Source organism: Cervus elaphus, chromosome 6 (assembly GCF_910594005.1).
Source record: "Cervus elaphus chromosome 6, mCerEla1.1, whole genome shotgun sequence".
In the NCBI taxonomy this organism is placed as follows: Eukaryota; Metazoa; Chordata; class Mammalia; order Artiodactyla; family Cervidae; genus Cervus; species Cervus elaphus.
Genome location: NC_057820.1, coordinates 8,505,360 through 8,522,346, shown reverse-complemented (window position 1 = coordinate 8,522,346; position 16,987 = coordinate 8,505,360). Strand labels below are relative to the sequence as shown.

General features: G+C 44.6%; 1 protein-coding gene across 1 annotated transcript in view; it reads right to left on the bottom strand.

The window, feature by feature from the left end:
• Positions 1–14,871: 14,871 nt before the first annotated feature.
• The window catches only part of BOD1L1 (biorientation of chromosomes in cell division 1 like 1), a 51,359-nt gene continuing 49,243 nt past the window's right edge, over positions 14,872–16,987 (bottom strand). Inside the window, exon 26 of the mRNA XM_043906174.1 lies at positions 14,872–16,217. Within this exon, the coding sequence (XP_043762109.1) occupies positions 16,100–16,217 (118 nt within the window). The 3' untranslated portion in view covers positions 14,872–16,099. The remainder of the gene's footprint in view (positions 16,218–16,987) is intronic.

The following is a 16,987-nucleotide window of genomic DNA, read 5'->3' as shown; positions in this document are numbered from 1 at the left end:
TTATCCCTGTTTTACAGATGAGGAAACTGAGACTCATGGAGTGAGTTTAAATGACTTCGCCATCACTAAGCAGTTAATTCAAGATCCAGATCTGACTTTGTGATGCCAGCCCAGGTGGGTTTTCTATTCTAACAGCTCTCCCCTCCCCATGACCCTTCACGTTTATTCTCATTAAAGGTTTCCCGTCATCTTGCTTATTTATTTCTGTGCTACGTTCATCAGGAAAGGAATTTCAAACTTAAGGAAATCAAATAATTTAGGCAGTCAAATCTAGCCATTTTTCCCTGTTTGGTACTTTTGAAAATAGAGAATGCGTGTTCTGTTCTGTCCAACTCTTTGGACCCCGCCAGGCTCCTCTGTCCATGGGATTTACCAGGTAAGAATACGGGAGTGGGCTGCCATTTCCTTCTCCAGGGCATCTTCCGGACCCAGGGATTGAACCCGGGTCTCTTTCATTGCAGGCAGATCTTGACCATCTGAGCAACCAGAGAAGCCCAAGGCCTGTGGATCTGAACCTAAACCTTGTTATGAAGAAAGAAAGAAACACGCCATTATTATTCTAATCAACAAACTAGACCATGTGCTGAGGGAGACAGCCAGGTGATGAAAGTTCACTAAGTTCAGAAATATGGGGACCTGACTTTCGCTCGAGGCTTTGAGATGCTGCGATACGGCCTCATGAAAGACGTGTTTCCTTTGGAGCTAGTGTTCTTACCTGTAAAAAGCCAGAGTTAAGAAATCACCTCTGTTTTACAAACAAATGTACGCTCTCCCGACCCGGCCGGGGTACAGTGGAGGACGAGCGCCATCTAGCGGACACCTCTGATGGATGTGCGGGTACCAATGTAGAGAAGCGTGGTTAAGTAGAGCCAAAAGAGAATGTTGGTTTCATTAACACGGAAAGTTTTTTATGTTTACGCAGTCTCATGTTATCAGAGATATAATAGCCGAGGTGTTGCATTTTAAAAACTCACCCAGACACCATCTGGCTCCCCACTGAAGACTCACATCCTTCACGGGCAGGGGGAAAAGATGGAGGTGAGGCAGTCGCAGGAAGAACCGGAGACCTCTTGGTCTAACATCTGGATTCTTCTCTGCTGCCTCTCTTGCGAACTGGACCCGAGCACCCGCTGGATGGCCATTTAAGGTACATACAGTCTATGTGATATACTGGAGTCATAGGCAGGTTTTTCTTTTTTTTCCAGAATTTAACTTCTTTATGACACTAAGTTCAGGCATTGCAAACAAGCCCGTCTTGTTTCTCGGATTATTTTTTTTCTTTGGGGTTATCAGACAGTGGATGGGTGATGGTGCTGTTTGGGCGAGGGTTAAGAAGGAGAAGCAGGTGATTGAATAAGCGGGATGCTGCTGTGTACTGTTATTTGTACTGAGTTTGAGAAGCTTGTGAAATACCAAGGAAGCCTTCTGAATGTGTAGTATTTCTGTCTCTAAGAAACTGTTCTGGGGGCCTTCATGGTATTGTGCTGGGTTCCCCTTACAAAATTTTCCAACCAATTTCCCTTCCTGAAGTTTCTGTCATTCATTTAAGGTTAAACGAGTGTTTCCTGAACTCAGCACTGTTCTAGGTGCTGGGGCTCACCACCCCGTAAGGTGCCACTCTTAATAGGCTAACATTCGGGTGGAGAAATACCGTCAAGAAAACAACGCCTGCATAAAGCAATGGAGGAAACAGCAGGCGTGAAATCAGAGTGATGTGACAGAGGGTGATTAGGGCTATTGCATTTTAAAATCTTTCTTTTCTTTCTTTCCTTTTTTTTTTTTTTAAACGTATGCTTTTACATAAGTAGAGTCATTAGTTTCAGGTGTATAACATAGTGATTTGGTATTTGTATATACTTCATTTAACATGATTATGAAATATTCATTCTCTTTCCTGTACAGTACTTTACATCCTTGTGTCTTATTTATTCTATACCTAGTAGGTTGTACCTCTTAACCCCCTTCCCCATCTTGTCCCTTCCCCATCCCTCCCCCCACTGGTAGCCACGGCTTTGTTCTCTGTATCTGTGAGTCTGTTTCTATTCTGTTATGTTCGTTTGTTTATTTTCTAGATTCCACGTATAAGTGAAAACATATAGTATCTGTCTTTCTCTATCTGATTTACTTTATTAAGCACAATACTTTCCAGGTTCATCTGTGTTGTTGCAAATGGCAAAATTTCATTCTCTTTTGTGACTGAGTAATATTCGTGTGTTTGTGTGCAAGTGTGTATCATGTCTTCCTTATCCATTCATCTGTTGATGGACACAGATTGCTTACTTAGCTCTTGTAAAAATGCTGCTGTGATCATGTACCTTTTCAAATCAGTCTTTTTATGTTCTTCATTTGTATAGCCAGGAGTGGAATTACTGGGTCATATGGTAACTATTTTTATTGTATTGGCCAAAAAGTTCATTCAGGTTTTTCTATAAGATCTTCTGGAAAAGATAGTTATTTGAGGACGTTTCCTGGTGGCCTAGTGGTTAAGATTCTGGGCTTTCACTTGCCAGGGCCCATGTTCAATTCCTGGTTGGGAATCTGAGATCCTGCGAGCCAAAATAAAAACTCAGTGTATTTTTAGTTATTTGAGGAGCCTCAAAATAACTAATTATTTGTGCGTAGTTGCTCAGTTGTGTCCAACTCTTCGTGACCCCTGTGGACTGCGGCAGGTGGAGATAGTATCTGGTCAAAACAGCACTGTCAGAACGGCTAGCACCAAAAAGACAACAAGTGACAAGTGTTGGCAGGTGTGTGCAGAAAAGGAAACCGTCATACACGATTGGTGGGAATGTAAACGGGTGTTGCCACTGTGGAAAACAGTATGGAGGTTCTCAAAAAAACAAAAATAGAGTTGCCATATGATCCAGCAGGCCCACTTTGGGACATACACTCAGGTAAAACTATAATTTGAAAAGATACATGCACCTCAATGTTCATTGCAACACTATTGATAATAGAAAGACATGGAAGCAACCTAAATGTCCATTGACAGATGAATGGATAAAGAAGATGTAGTATATATATTGGAGAAGGAAGTGGCAACCCACTCCAGTATTCTTGCCTGGAGAATCCCAGGGATGGAGGAGCCTGGTGGGCTGCCGTCTATGGGGTTGCACAGAGTCGGACACGACTGAAGTGACTTAGCAGCAGCAGCATATGTGTATATATATATATATATATATATATATATACACACACACAATAGAATATTACTCAGCCATCAAAAAGAATGAAATAATGCCATTTGCAACAACATGGATGTAGCTAGAGATGATTGTACTAGCTGAAGTAAGCCAGAAAAAGGCAAATACCGTATGATATCACTTATATGTGGAATCTATAATATAGTACAAGTGAACAAATCTACAAAACAGAACAGACTTACAGACATGGTTGCCAGGGGGAAGGTGGGTGGGTGATGGAAGGATTGGGAGTTTGGGATAAGCAGATGCAAACTATTATATATGAGATGGATAAACAACAAGGTCCTACTATATAGCACAGAGAACTATATTTCATATCTTTGTTTTATTTCATTTCATTTCAACCTATATTTCATTTCATTTCATATGTGATAAACCATAATGGAAAGGAATATAAAAAAGAACGTACACATGTGTATAACTGAATCACTTTTCTGTAAGCAGAAATTAACACAATATTGGAAATCAGCTACACTTGAATAAAAAAATTTTTTTTAATGCTTCTTTGTTTATTCACTCAACAAATATGAGGTAAGCTGGTCACAGAGTGGGGCCAGGATGATTCAGGAGACAGAGGGCAGGTGTGAAAAGCCATTGTGACAATGGGTGGGGAAGAAATCAGCGTAGCGATGTGGAGCAGCTGAGCAGGAGTGAGGGTGTATCTGAGGTTCACTTCTGTGACCTTAAAGTGTGACTGGTCAGCGCACATGTGTGCGTTTCCCCAGAGAGATCCCCCTGCTCAGGGAAACACAGACACACACACACAACCCCAGTGTAGGGTGGGCAGACAGTTGGGATGCTCAGGGTGCAGCATTATGGGACCATTTAACAAGAACAGCCAGGGAGTTGAGGCTGTTGGCAGGAGAGGGTTTAGCATCATGGAACCTAAGCTGAATCAGGGCAAAAATAATGACTCAAGGGGAAGTGATTGATCAATTCAGGATCAGTGGGTTAGAAGTTGGAAAGAGCCCAGCACTTGCTGGAATCTGAGTCTGAGTGTCAGGGACGTGAGTTGGAAGGAGTGGCGGTCAGCGATTTGGGTCAAGTTCCAAGAGGCCCACAGGTTATCACTGAGGTCAAGGGTGATGGTAGAGGCAGTGACTTCTGGAGGTGTCAAGTGACTCCCTGATGTCCCGCTGAAACGTCTCAAAACCTTTGCTCCTGTTCTTCTTGCCTACATACTGTCCTCTTCCTCATTGTTGAGACCCCACTGACCCACCAGGTCTGGCAAGGAAAATGGAAATAAGAAAATGTGCTATTTTTAACACAATACTGTTCTCCACCTGCCTGGCTCAGCGCACACATTCCTATTGTCCTGAGTCCTTATGGGCATTTCCCATCCTTACCTGGTTGTGACCTGTTCCTTCTCAAAATGAGGAAATCCACTATTTTTTTTTTTTTTTATATGGCTAAGAATCTGCGTGCAATGCAGGAGACCCAGGTTTAATCCCTGGGTTGGGAAGATCCTCTGGAGGAGGGAATGGCAACCCACTCCAGTATTCTTGTCTGGAGAATCCCACGGACGGAGGAGCCTGGAGGGCTACAGTCCCTGGGGTCACAAGAGTCGGACACGACTGAGCGACTCACACACACAGATGGTTGATGATCAGCGTTGCATTAGTTTCAGATGTACGGCAGTGATTCAGTTATACACATATCTAGTCTTTTTCAAATGCTTTTCCCATTTAGATTGTTACTTAATATTGAGCAGAGAAAGAGTGGAAACCCATTATTTTAGAATGATATGTCTGTGTCCCCACCTTGAGCGCTGTCTTTAATTAAACTGACTCATCTGGGCAAGTTGCCACTCTGTGATGATAAAAAAAAAAAAAAGAGCTGTAATTCAAAACAGTGACTTTTTTAGAGTAGCATTTCTTAAATTACAACCCTTTGCAACCTCTTTTTACATTTTTTCCCTCTGCATGTATCCACCTATGATCTCTATTTCTTGAGTGTGTGCATGTAAAGTTTACTTTAGTCATGTCCAACTCTTTGCAACCCTATGGACAGTAGCCCACCAGGCTCCTCTGTCCATGAGGTTCTCCAGGCAAGAATACTGGAGTGGGTTGCCATGCCCTCCTCCAGGGGGTCTTCCCAATCCAGAGACTGAACCCATCTCTTATTTCTTCTGCATTGGGAGGTGGGTTCTTTACCACTAGTGCCACTTGGGAAGGCTCTATTTATTTAATGTCTTTATTTCAATGAATACTTTAAAAAAATGACTATTTTCTTTTTTTAATTGAGTACAGTTGATTTACAGTGTTGTGTTAATTTCTGCTGTATAGAAAAGTGATTCGGTTATACATATATATGCACTTTTATATTATTTCCATTATGGTTGATCACAGGATATTGAGTATAGATCTTGGTGCTGTAGAGTAGGATCTCGTTGTTTATCCATTCCATATATACTAGTTTGCACCTGCTAACCCCAAACTTCCACTCCATCCTTCCACTACCTCTCCTCCCCCTTGGCAACCACAGGTCTGTCCTGCGAGTCTGATTTTGTAGATAGGTTCTTTTGTGTTCAAATGATGACTTTTTAAACTTTAAAAACAACTCATTTAAAAAAATTGTTTGTATAAGTAACAAATAAATAGGTTTATATATAAATATGTACAATCATGGTGCATTGATAGTCTCTTACCAAATATAATCTTTCAAAAATATACATATGTAATGCCAAGATTGCCAGGAGAAATATCAGTAACCTCAGATATGCAGATGACACCACCCTTATGGCAGAAAGTGAAGAAGAACTAAAGAGCCTCCTGATGAAAGTGAGAGTTGGACCATAAAGAAAGCTGAGCACTGAAGAATTGATGCTTTTGAACTGTGGTGCTGGAGAAGACTCTTGAGAGTCCCTTGGACTGCAAGGAGATCCAACCAGTCCATCCTAAAGGAAATCAGTCCTGTATATTCATTGGAAGGACTGATGCTGAAGCTGAAACTCCAATACTTTGGCCACCTGATGTGAAGAGCCGACTCATTGGAAAAGAACCTGATGCTGGGAAAGATTGAAGGTGGGAGGAGAAGGGGACGACAGAGGATGAAATGGTTGGATGGCATCACCAACTCAATGGACATGAGTTTGAGCAAGCTCCGGGAGTTGGTGATTGACAGGGAGACCTGGCGTGCTGTGGTCCATGGGGTTGCAAAGAGTCAGACATGACTGAGTGAGTGATTGAACTGAACTGAACTGAACTGAACGCCAATAAAATGATGTTGGTAAACTAGCTCGATATAATAGGATGCTGAAGGCCTGGGCTTGGCAGTCTGTTATAAGGACAGATGGACAAGAGCTAGAGAGATATTACAGCACGCCAGCACCAGCCTGAGACTTTCTCTCTGATATAGTTAGGAAGACTCAAAGGGAACTGACCCAACAGAAATGTGTAGGAAATTTCCCCAAAAGATGTGTGCTAAAATGCTCGTAGCCTCATTTCTGGTTTCCAAAAACCCGGCAACTCTCCGGTGTTCATCAGGAGGAAGATGAGGGAGGTGTGGTACAGTCACAGCATAGGATGCTACTCAGTCATGAGGATGAGCCACTCCGAGGCTGAAGGCAGCTGTCGGGATGAACCTCGAGAACACTCACCCAGGCATTCCCAGTGCCTGGAATGGGCCTGGGATGGTGGGCTCTTGTTGGTCAGTCGCTAAGTAGTGTCTGACTCTTTGCATCCCCATGGACTGCAGCATGCCAAGCTCCTCTGTCCTTCACTGCCTCCTGGAGTTTGTTCAAACTCACATCCATTGCGTTTGTGATGCTATCTCACCATCTTATCCTCTGCCACCCTCTTCTCCTTTTGACTTCACTCTTTCCCAACATCAGGGTCTTTTCCAATGAGTCGGCTCTTCACATCAGGTGGCCGAAGTATTGGAGTTTCAGCTTCAGCATCAGTCCTTCCAATGAATATTTAGGGTTGATTTCCTTTAGGATTGAGTGGTTTGATCTCCTTGCAGTCCAAGGGACTCTCAAGAGTCTTCTCCAGCACCACAATTTGAAAGCATTTCTTCGGCACTCAGCCTTCTTTATGGTCCAACTCTTAGCAGATATTTATTGAATGAGTGGTCTCCTTTTATCCTCACACAACCTGAGATCAGAGGGACAGGTATGAGAATTCCCATCTACAGGTGAAGGCTCTGAGACGCAGAGAGGCCGAGTGATTTACTCAAGGAAGTGGCCCCTGTGCTGGGATCCCTGCTAAGGCAGCCTGCTTGCCATCCTCCTCACTTCCATAGCTGGTCCGTGAGCCTTTTAACACAAATAACATATTTCAGTTTCTTTTGTTGTTGTTAAATCATCTTCTGAGGCCTAACTTGGAGATGTTTATTTCCATCGTGGGATGTTTTGGACTGGGTTTTGAAGGGGAAAGGCCCAGAAGACTGTGCTTTCAGAGAAAGGGGGTTAGGCTAGGGGGGAGATTTATGTCGAGGCATTACAGCAAGTTCTGTCATTCCGTCTGAGGGAGTGTGGCTGGAAACAGGAAGAGATGAACAGGATCTGGGGGCAGCCCTTGTGCTTAATGGAATGTCGAGTGAACAGATGGGCCGGAGCTGTCCTGGCGACTGTCAAAGGGAGAAGCTCAAGGAGCAGTCCCTGCGCCCGTGCGGGCGAGCCAGGGCTGGGGACGCGTGGGGACGTTCAGAAAAGGGCTCTGGGTCCAGTGTCAAACGCCCTCTCTCAGAGTCCATCCTCATTCAGCTTGGGAGGAAGTAGGAATCCCGGGGGTGGAGGGTGGGCAGATTTATTGGACTTGAATGTCACTGAAAGGGTAGATTTTCTTTTTAATTTTAAATTAATTTATTTACAAAACTCACAGGAAGAGACTCATAGACTTACGAAAACAAATTGATGGTTACCGAAGGGGAAAGGTGGGGAGGGGAGAAAGGATAAATTAGGAGGTTGGATTAACATACACACACTCTTAGTTTATATATATATATATATATATATATATATATATATATATATATATGCATATATATGCACGTGGAGTCTTCTTTTCCTGACCAGGGATCAGATCTGTACCACCTAGAGTGGAACAGCAGAGTTCCAACTATTGGACTACCAGGGAAGTCCTTACACACTCCTATATATAAAAGAGGTCATCAAGGACCTACTTGTAGCACAGGAGACTCTACTTAATATTCTAAAATAACATATCTGGGAAAAGAATCTGAAGAAGAACAGATAGACGTATGCTGCGGCTGCTGCGTTAGTTACTAAGCCGTGTCCGACTCTTGGCGACCCCATGGACTGTAGCCCTTCAGGCTCCTCTGTCCGTGGGGTTTTTGTAAGCAGAGATACTGGAGTGGGTTGCCATTCCTTTCTCCAGGGGATCTTCCTGACCCAGGGATGTGTGTATATCTAACTAAATCACTTTGCTATACACTTGAAACTAACACAACATTATAAATCAACTATACTCCAATATAAAATAAAAATTAAAAAAGAAAAGAATCTGAAATGACCACTTATATGCCCTTTTAAATTCCAAGAATGTTTACTGGGGAAAGAATCTCTTTGAAGGACCAGAGGACCCCAAAATAACAGGGATGAAATGAGTAACAGTGTTTGAGGTGAAACAGGGACACATGAGCCCAATATAGGGAAAGGCAAATTCTTGATGAATACTTACTTTGGGATGAAACAAAAATGTTATTTGACTCTTTCAAGTAAGACTTGTTGAAGACTGACAAATTGGTTTCAGCAAATAAACACAACTTTGAGCCTTGATGATACACTTATTTTGAAAAGATGACATCTGGAAAAAAAAAAAGCAAAGCACAGATTCTGTCAGTGGCCACAGAGGGCACATTTATTAAGAGCTAATGGAGAGGCTGATCCTTCAGGAGATAAAAACTGAGTGAATGAGAACACAGATGGTTTCTGCCGAGAATCTGAAAAGTTAATATAGAATTTCTACTTTAGAAAGTATGGCATATGAGGTATTTGTCAAGGCTCCACTGCAGCAAAACACCCAGATGTTAGATTAATTACAAACTTGAATTGCATCCTTAAACTGCAGTGCTGAGCTTGCTAGTGAATAAAGAAAATCCACAAGCCAGTTGTTCTTATGTTGAAGCTGAAGAATGTGTAGAAGAGTGCCAATTATTAAGCTATTGTCTCTTTAACTCCAAATCTATCTGCTGAATTTCCCACTGTGGTGGTTGAACTGGGACTCTTGCAAACCCCACTTCTCCTTAGCCAGCTGGCTTCTGGCTTCTTTCTGCCAGTTGTGGGTACTCAGCACAGACCAGGAGGCTGAAGCTGGTGACGGGACTTGCTTCCCCGTGTCTGGTCACTCCCGTGAGCCTCCCCCCAGCAGGGGTTCTGCAGGCCAGCAGCAGCCGCTGATGGCAGCCACAGTGGCTTCAGTTGCCCATTTTGTCTCCTGCCCCAGGAAGGGCTGTGATGTCCCGTCTCAGGGGCCTCACCCTGACCACACTCCTCAGGGGTCTGCTCATCACCACTGCTTGGCTTCTCCTTCAGTTTCCTGCCAAACTCAATCTTTCTGCTCCCCAAGCTGAGCGGGGACAGTGGTTGCTTTCTGAAGTTACTCTGCATCATATCAGTATTACCCTTTTGCTTTTGAGTTCTCGAACAGGTATTGAAATCAGCTGCCGGTATTAATACTAATAAATAACTGATATGGTTTCCAATAGCTGCACCATGACTTGAACAGGTCTGAAATTATTTCTTGTAACATCATAGGAAGAATCTGGTTTGCATCAGGGCTTCTTCAATCCAGCACTGAGGGGGTGCTTCTGAGAAAGACAGGTGTTCTGAGGTTAAAAATGTTTGTAAATTTGCCAGTGATTGGACTCCAGGCAAACAATAAATGGTGTTGGCTAGTGGGAGAGCTGGTACTTAGGAAACGCTTTCAGCAGGATGTACCTGGTCTCTCCAGGGCTGCTTAAAGCCACAGCACCGCACACACACAAAACCCTCTGAAATCCACTGATTTACGGGGCTTGGCTCCTGGGAAAACATCACACAAGCTGTGTAACCATCTAGGTAGAGATGCTCCATAACCAACATGGATTTTTCCTGTGTAAGTGCAGGTATATTTTTAGAGGTTCCACGTGTTGATCTGTGCATATCAGTGTCCCAACGAGAAAGGGACGTATACTAGGCGGTCCTCAATCCCTATGCTTCACTGGTGCTGGACAATTACTTATGTCCTTGAAACTGCTAGTAAAGATCGGCGCTGACTAAGATCTCTGATGGGTCTGATTTGACAGTTGGTCCTTTGTGTTAGTAGAGAGGCCATTTCTCAGAATACACCGCGGCTTCATCAAAACACAGCAGCAAACAAGCAAGAGGAAGATGTGGGTATGGATCTAGGAGGATCCCAAAGACGAGAGTGCAGGAGGGCATCCCCGGGACAGTGGAGAGAGGAGACCCAGGGCGAGACGGCAGCCAGCCCAGGACGGAGGAGCGACTCAGACAACTGATAGGCTGGGAGCTGTCTTCAGCCAGATCCTCCCGGCCTCGGAGCATCTTTTACAGTCTAGCAGTGACTGCGAGAGTTTGGCCTGAATTCTTTTGGAGACTTGGCTGGCCTGGGTCATGGGCTGATATAGCTAGCACTTGCTTTCTTCTCCGTAATCTAAACGTGGGAGGCAAAAACTTCAAAACTTTTAGGAGGTAGCTAATTGCTCTTGAATCTTAAGACATAACAAGATCTAATTACAAAATGAAATTTATATTCAATTACATTAAAATTAACCAAAAAGTATCGTAAAGAAAGTGGCAAGATAAACCTGTGTGTGTGTGTGTGTGTGTGTGTGTGTGTGTGTGTATTTGGCAGAGTGGTATTTGCAACAGGTTTACATGAAGGTTTATTGTGCAATACATAAAGACATGGGCTTCCTTGGTGACTCAATGGTGAAGAATCCACCTGCCAAGGCAGGAGACGTAGTTTCAATTCCTGGGTCAGAAAGATCCCCGGGAGAGTCTGGTGGGCTACAGTCTGTGGGATTACAAAGAGTCAGACACAACTTAGTGACTAAACAATAGCAACAACAATACAAAGATATATTCAATATATTTATAACTTTATATAAAACAGTGAATATTTATATTAAATATATAAAGGACTCCTACAAGTCAATAAGAAAAACAAAGAACCAACTGGGAAAATGACATGAACAGGTATATCAGAAAAGAGGAAATAAGGATAGAAAAGAAACACATGAAAAGATGTTCATCCAATGCAATTGGTTGTAAGCAATGCAAATAAAGACCACAATGAGATATTTTATATCCACTCCATGGGCAAAAATCAGGAAGTTCTATCTCACCAAACATCAAGGGAAGGAAACACTGCTGGTAGGAGTACAACATAGTAAAAGCATTTGGAAACAAACTGGCATTATCTTGTGAAGCTGAAAATATGCTTACTCTAGGAATCGGTTGTCGGACACTGAAGCAGAAAGCTGGGTGTGTCTCAGTGTGGAAAATGGGGACATAAATTAATCCTTTAGCCTTTGAAGTTGACTGAGTGGCCTCTGGTTCACAGGCTAATGGTCATCTCAGGCAGCCCTCAGCCTGCTTTTTCTGCTTTCCTTGTTCAGTTCAGTTCAGTTCAGTCACTCAGTCGTGTCTGACTCTTTGCGACCCCATGAATGGCAGCATGCCAGGCCTCCCTGTCCATCACCATCTCCTGGAGTCCACCCAAACTCATGTCCATCGAGTCGATGATGCCATCCAACCATCTCATCTTCTGTTGTCTCCTTCTCCTCCTGCCCTCAATCTTCCCCAGCATCAGGGTCTTTTTCAATGAGTCAGCTCTTCGCATCAGGTGGCCCAAAGTATTGGAGTTTCAGCTTCAACATCAGTCCTTCCAATGAACACCAAGGACTGATCTCCTTTAGGATGGACTGGTTGGATCTCCTTGCAGTCCAGGGGACTCTCAAGAGTCTTCTCCAACACCATAGTTCAAAAGTATCAATTCTTCAGCGCTCAGCTTTCTTCACCGTCCAACTCTCACATCCATACCTGACCACTGGAAAAACCATAGCCTTGACTAGACGGACCTTTGTTGGCAAAATAATGTCTCTGCTTTTTAATATGCTGTCTAGGTTGGTCATAACTTTCCTTCCAAGGAATAAGCGTCTTTTAATTTCATGGCTGCAATCACCATCTGCAGTGATTTTGGAGCCCAGAAAAATAAAGTCAGCCACTGTTTCCCCATCTATCTGCCATGAAGTGATGGGACCGGATGCCATGATCTTAGTTTCCTACTTTCCTTGATGTGACTATAAATGTCATTTTCTATGTGTACAATGATAAGTTTGGGAGGCTCTGCCCACAGAATATCATAGAATATTCACAGAAGCACGGTTCCACCCTGAAGCAATCCAAAGGCCAGTAACAGGCAAATGAACAACTTAGTTTATTGTGATGTACTCTTTCAATGGAATACTATACAGCCTTGAAGATATAACTGAAGCTATGCACATTACTATGGATGAATTTCAAAGCACAGCATAGAAGAAAAAAGCAACTCAAAAGACCCTTAAAATAGAATTCTGTCTACATAGTTTAAAAATGTATTCAAAACTTAAAATATTGCTTACAGATGTGTGTGTGTGCGCGCGCGTGTGTGTGTATAGAGAGAGAGTGTAATGTGATAAACTTGTATTCAGAATGGTGGTAACCTTGGAGGCATGCGGGAAGCTGCCAAGGTGTTAGTTAATAATAGTATTGGCCTATGCTTTCAATGTGTTAGGGGCTGCAGCTGCTGTATTAAACTACAAATAAACAGATTACAACCTGCTGAACGAGGAGGCGTAGATTACCGCCATGGGGTTAGCAGTAGCTCCCCCGCATTGGAGCTCCCACCCTGGGGAGGTGAAAACCCCTGGGTCACCTTGATCACACGTGTCCTGTGTGACGTCTGGACAGCAGTCCAGCGCCCCACAGTTGTGTTCTGCGCGTCTGGCCGCCCTTGGGGATGTGGCTCACGCTTGCGGCCCCGGTGCTCAGCGAGGGGCAGCACAGATGTGCATCTTCCCGCCCAGCAGGCCCAGTGGGAAGACGCTGGCTATACACCCATCTCCTTCCCCTGAGGAAAATGCCTCTGTCAGGGTATGGTCAAAAAGGTCTTGTTCTTGATTTGACTGCACAAAAATAGCTCGGCCCCGATCTTAGGAAATGTTAAGATGATCTTGCAGGTGGAATGAACAGTGTGTAAAAAACAAATGAAAATCAAACCACTGAGGGGACCTCCCTGGTGATCCAGTGGTTGATTCTGTGTTTCCAGTGCAGGGGGCATGGGTTCAATCCCTGGTCAGGGAACTAAAAACCCACATGGTGTGGGATGCATGAAGGAAAAAAAGTAACACACACACACACACACACACACACACACACACACACACACACACACCCCATTATTGGGCTGGAATCGCCCCCTGCCTCCTCAGATCGTGTAGGTTTCATCAGCTGTGATGTCTGGGAAACCTCCAGTCTTCTGGTCCAGCCGTCAGCGAGCTGCTGTGGAGGTAGGAAGGTCTGTCCTCCCCACCGTGGGGCTTGGCAGAAAAGAACTCAGACCCGGGGTTAGAAGACAGGAAGGAGGGCTGTCCCATCTTGGCTGTCACTGCGAGATCACCAGATGGCCATGCTAATGGGCGGCCTTGGCACGCCAGAGCCGGTAGGCTCTAGTCTTCAAGGGGTCCACGTGATGGCGGTCTAGCAGGATCACCCTGAGGAAGGAGGCCTGAAGCAGGGCGGGAAGGGCCAGCTTCCGCTGCAGGGGAATTGGCCATGTCACTTTCACCCTGGGACACGCTGCCCCTTAGGGACGCCTTGCTGGATAGGCCCAGCCTCATGCCGGCTCCTCAGATGGGCCACTGTTCAGGTTCTTTACAGAGGAGCAGGGAGGCATGGTCATGGTCAGTGAGACCAGAGCAACGTGGGTCTGCAGTGGTGTGCTGTGCTTCTCGGGGGAAAGCCCCAGCATCTCGGGCTGTGGAGTCGGGGGCTGTCCTGTGTCTTGCAGAACACTCGGCACTTCAGACCTCTTCCCTTCTACAAACGCGGACCAGTGTTGCCAAACATCATGATGCCGAGAACCACTTGCGTGTATCTCTCTTGCCCCTCAGGGTACTCGCTCCCCCTACGTGGCTGTCGGAACTGCTGGAGCTGAAGTGGCCCAGCTGAGTTCTCCAGCAGACAAGTCCTTATGCAGTGCTGAGGCTTCCTTCAGCTGTGTTAAGGGACCTGCACCCCTTACACCCCAGCTACGCTGCTCAGTCAAGGCTGTGCCCAGGGCGGGCGGGACTAAACTCAGTAACTCGTGGAGAACACCGTGGATAAGCAACTCTGGTGAACCAACCCAGAACCATCGAGTGAAAAGACGGTTCACCTAGGAGTATAGAGGCTTGCAACCTGGTCTGGCTTCTTACCCTTAACTAACTTTAAGACAGACCACTTTAGAATTCTGAGCTTTGGTTAAATTCAAACAAATCATGTTCTTGTCTCCGAAGCCCCTTCCAGATATAACATTCAGTTCTACTGAGAGAGGCCATTGCCAACTCAAGTCTGAATGTGAAAGTGGAACAGTATATCTAAGACCAATTATTTAAAGAGATGAAACACCTTTCACAGGGAGACATTTTAAAATAGGGGAAAAAAAAACTCTTAACACTCAAGTTTTGGGAAACATTTTATAATTTATATATAAAATCTCAGTAAGAAACAATGTAAAATGACAGAAATATCCACCTTACATTAAGAGTCCAAAAAAAAAAAAATTCACACACACTGAATGTAAATTTTAATTATAAAACAAGAATATGAACAAAACATTTTAAAATAATCTCAATTATTTGGCAACTCATCACATCATTGCTAGAGACAAATTTGATCTTAAGAAAAGTTTAATTTTATGAAAAACTTAAGTTGGACAGTTTGCTCATATGGGAGTTAAAACATGTTTAAAAAAGAATCTGGCAATAAAGCCAGGTTCTATCTTGAAATAATTGTGTATAAAACAACATATAATCCTGAAGCTCGACAGACAGGAGTGACCTAATCTTCAATGCATTTCTCTTCGCTGAAAAAGACACTGTGGGAAGAATATGGGGCAGCACAGAGAGACATGGGTACCGACAGAGGGGTTTCTGCTGCAGGTGACGGACCCAGAACCCCCGACGCCGGAGGGGCTGGTAGTAAAGTCACAGATGCGAGCATCACCTACAAACGAGTTACATTCTTAAAAAACAGTCACGACTGTGAAAGGAAACGCAATGGAGACCCTTTCTTGAGCTAACCTACTTTACCCGGATACATGCGAGAAGCGTCTGCATTTCCTGCCAGATGAGATTCAGATAGTTACGGGGGAGGCAGAGTCCTAAAACATCTCTACTGATGACTGCATAGCATTTAAAACCCCCTTTTTTATTTAAAAAAAAAACAATAATAATAAAATAAAATAAACAGATATATAGTAAAGTTCACAGATAAGTTTTCTCTGTAAAATAAATAAAGTGTTCATTGATTAGCATCATACATAGAGTAAAATACAACCTATTTTTACATGTTTATATACTGTACACAGATTACCAGTGGGCAGCCTGGTGTCTGATGGGCTGGAAGGGTTTGCATGAGTGACGTGTCACATCGGGAAATCCCAATTTCGAATGTTAAAATATACAACTACTTTGTTTTGAGTTCAGATACAAAGTAAACTTATTTTCCTTTATCTGAAATTAATGTACATAATACCTCTATGAACAATAGTTTATAAAGCTGTTTAGAACGTAACAAGAAAAAGCTTGCACCTAGGTACTTGGCGCACATGCACAGCCTTCCCCCGGTTAAACGCTGCAGCTCGTGGCCCCGTGGCCCCTGCGGACCGGCCGGGGTGGCCGCGGTCCCATTACCGCTTCGCCTTCTTCACCGGGGCCTCCTCCACCCTCTGCTGGCCTCTGGTGCGCGCCCCGGGGGGGCTGGCTTCTCTCTTGCGCTTGGCAGAAGGGGAGAGCTGTGCCTTTGATCTGCAGGAAACAGAGGTCAAGGCTGTGGTTAGGACTTGACGAATAGGACCTGCTTCAAATAATTTGGGAGTCCTTCAAACACTGGAAGGTTTTTGAACTTGAGAGCCAAGAAGAGGAAAGCTGGATAAGGGCTACACGGGAAAAGGGGACCCTGGAAGAGCCTGTGCTGACTGGCTGTCTACCGACAGCCTCGTTCCTAACAGGCCATGAGGAGGAGTAGGAAGCCCCAGCCGAGGTTCTGGGTGGGTGTTGACCTTGGTCAAGTCCACTTTCTTCTCTAGCTCCTAGTTCTGGTTATCTATACAGTAGAGACATCAACAGCTGGTCCCGCGTTGAAACAATTGTTAACACAGCAGGATGGCATGATCTGAGCACACGCACACCTGTGCTCACAGGATGCTCCCAGAGGAGAGCTGGCAGTCTTGGAGACGACGCTGGAACTTGAGAAGAGCTCTCCATCCAGTCTCCCCGCCAGCAGCCCAGCCCAGCCCCGCTCTCCGTCCTGCCCGCAGAATGACTTGTCGGAAATGTCAAGTTAATCGCGTCCACGTCACCATCTTGTTTATCTCCATCCTCAGGCTCTCTGACGCCTTCAGCACAGAATCGTCCGCGGCACACAGAGCCCCTTACCACCTGCCCGCGACACCCGCCCGCACTGCAGTCCCGACAAAGCAGCCTGGTTTCCAAACTCGCAGTGTGTTTTCACACTGTCTCCTTTGGCACCTAATATTTTTTGGCTTCCCCATGACTCAGCAGTGAAGAATCTGCCT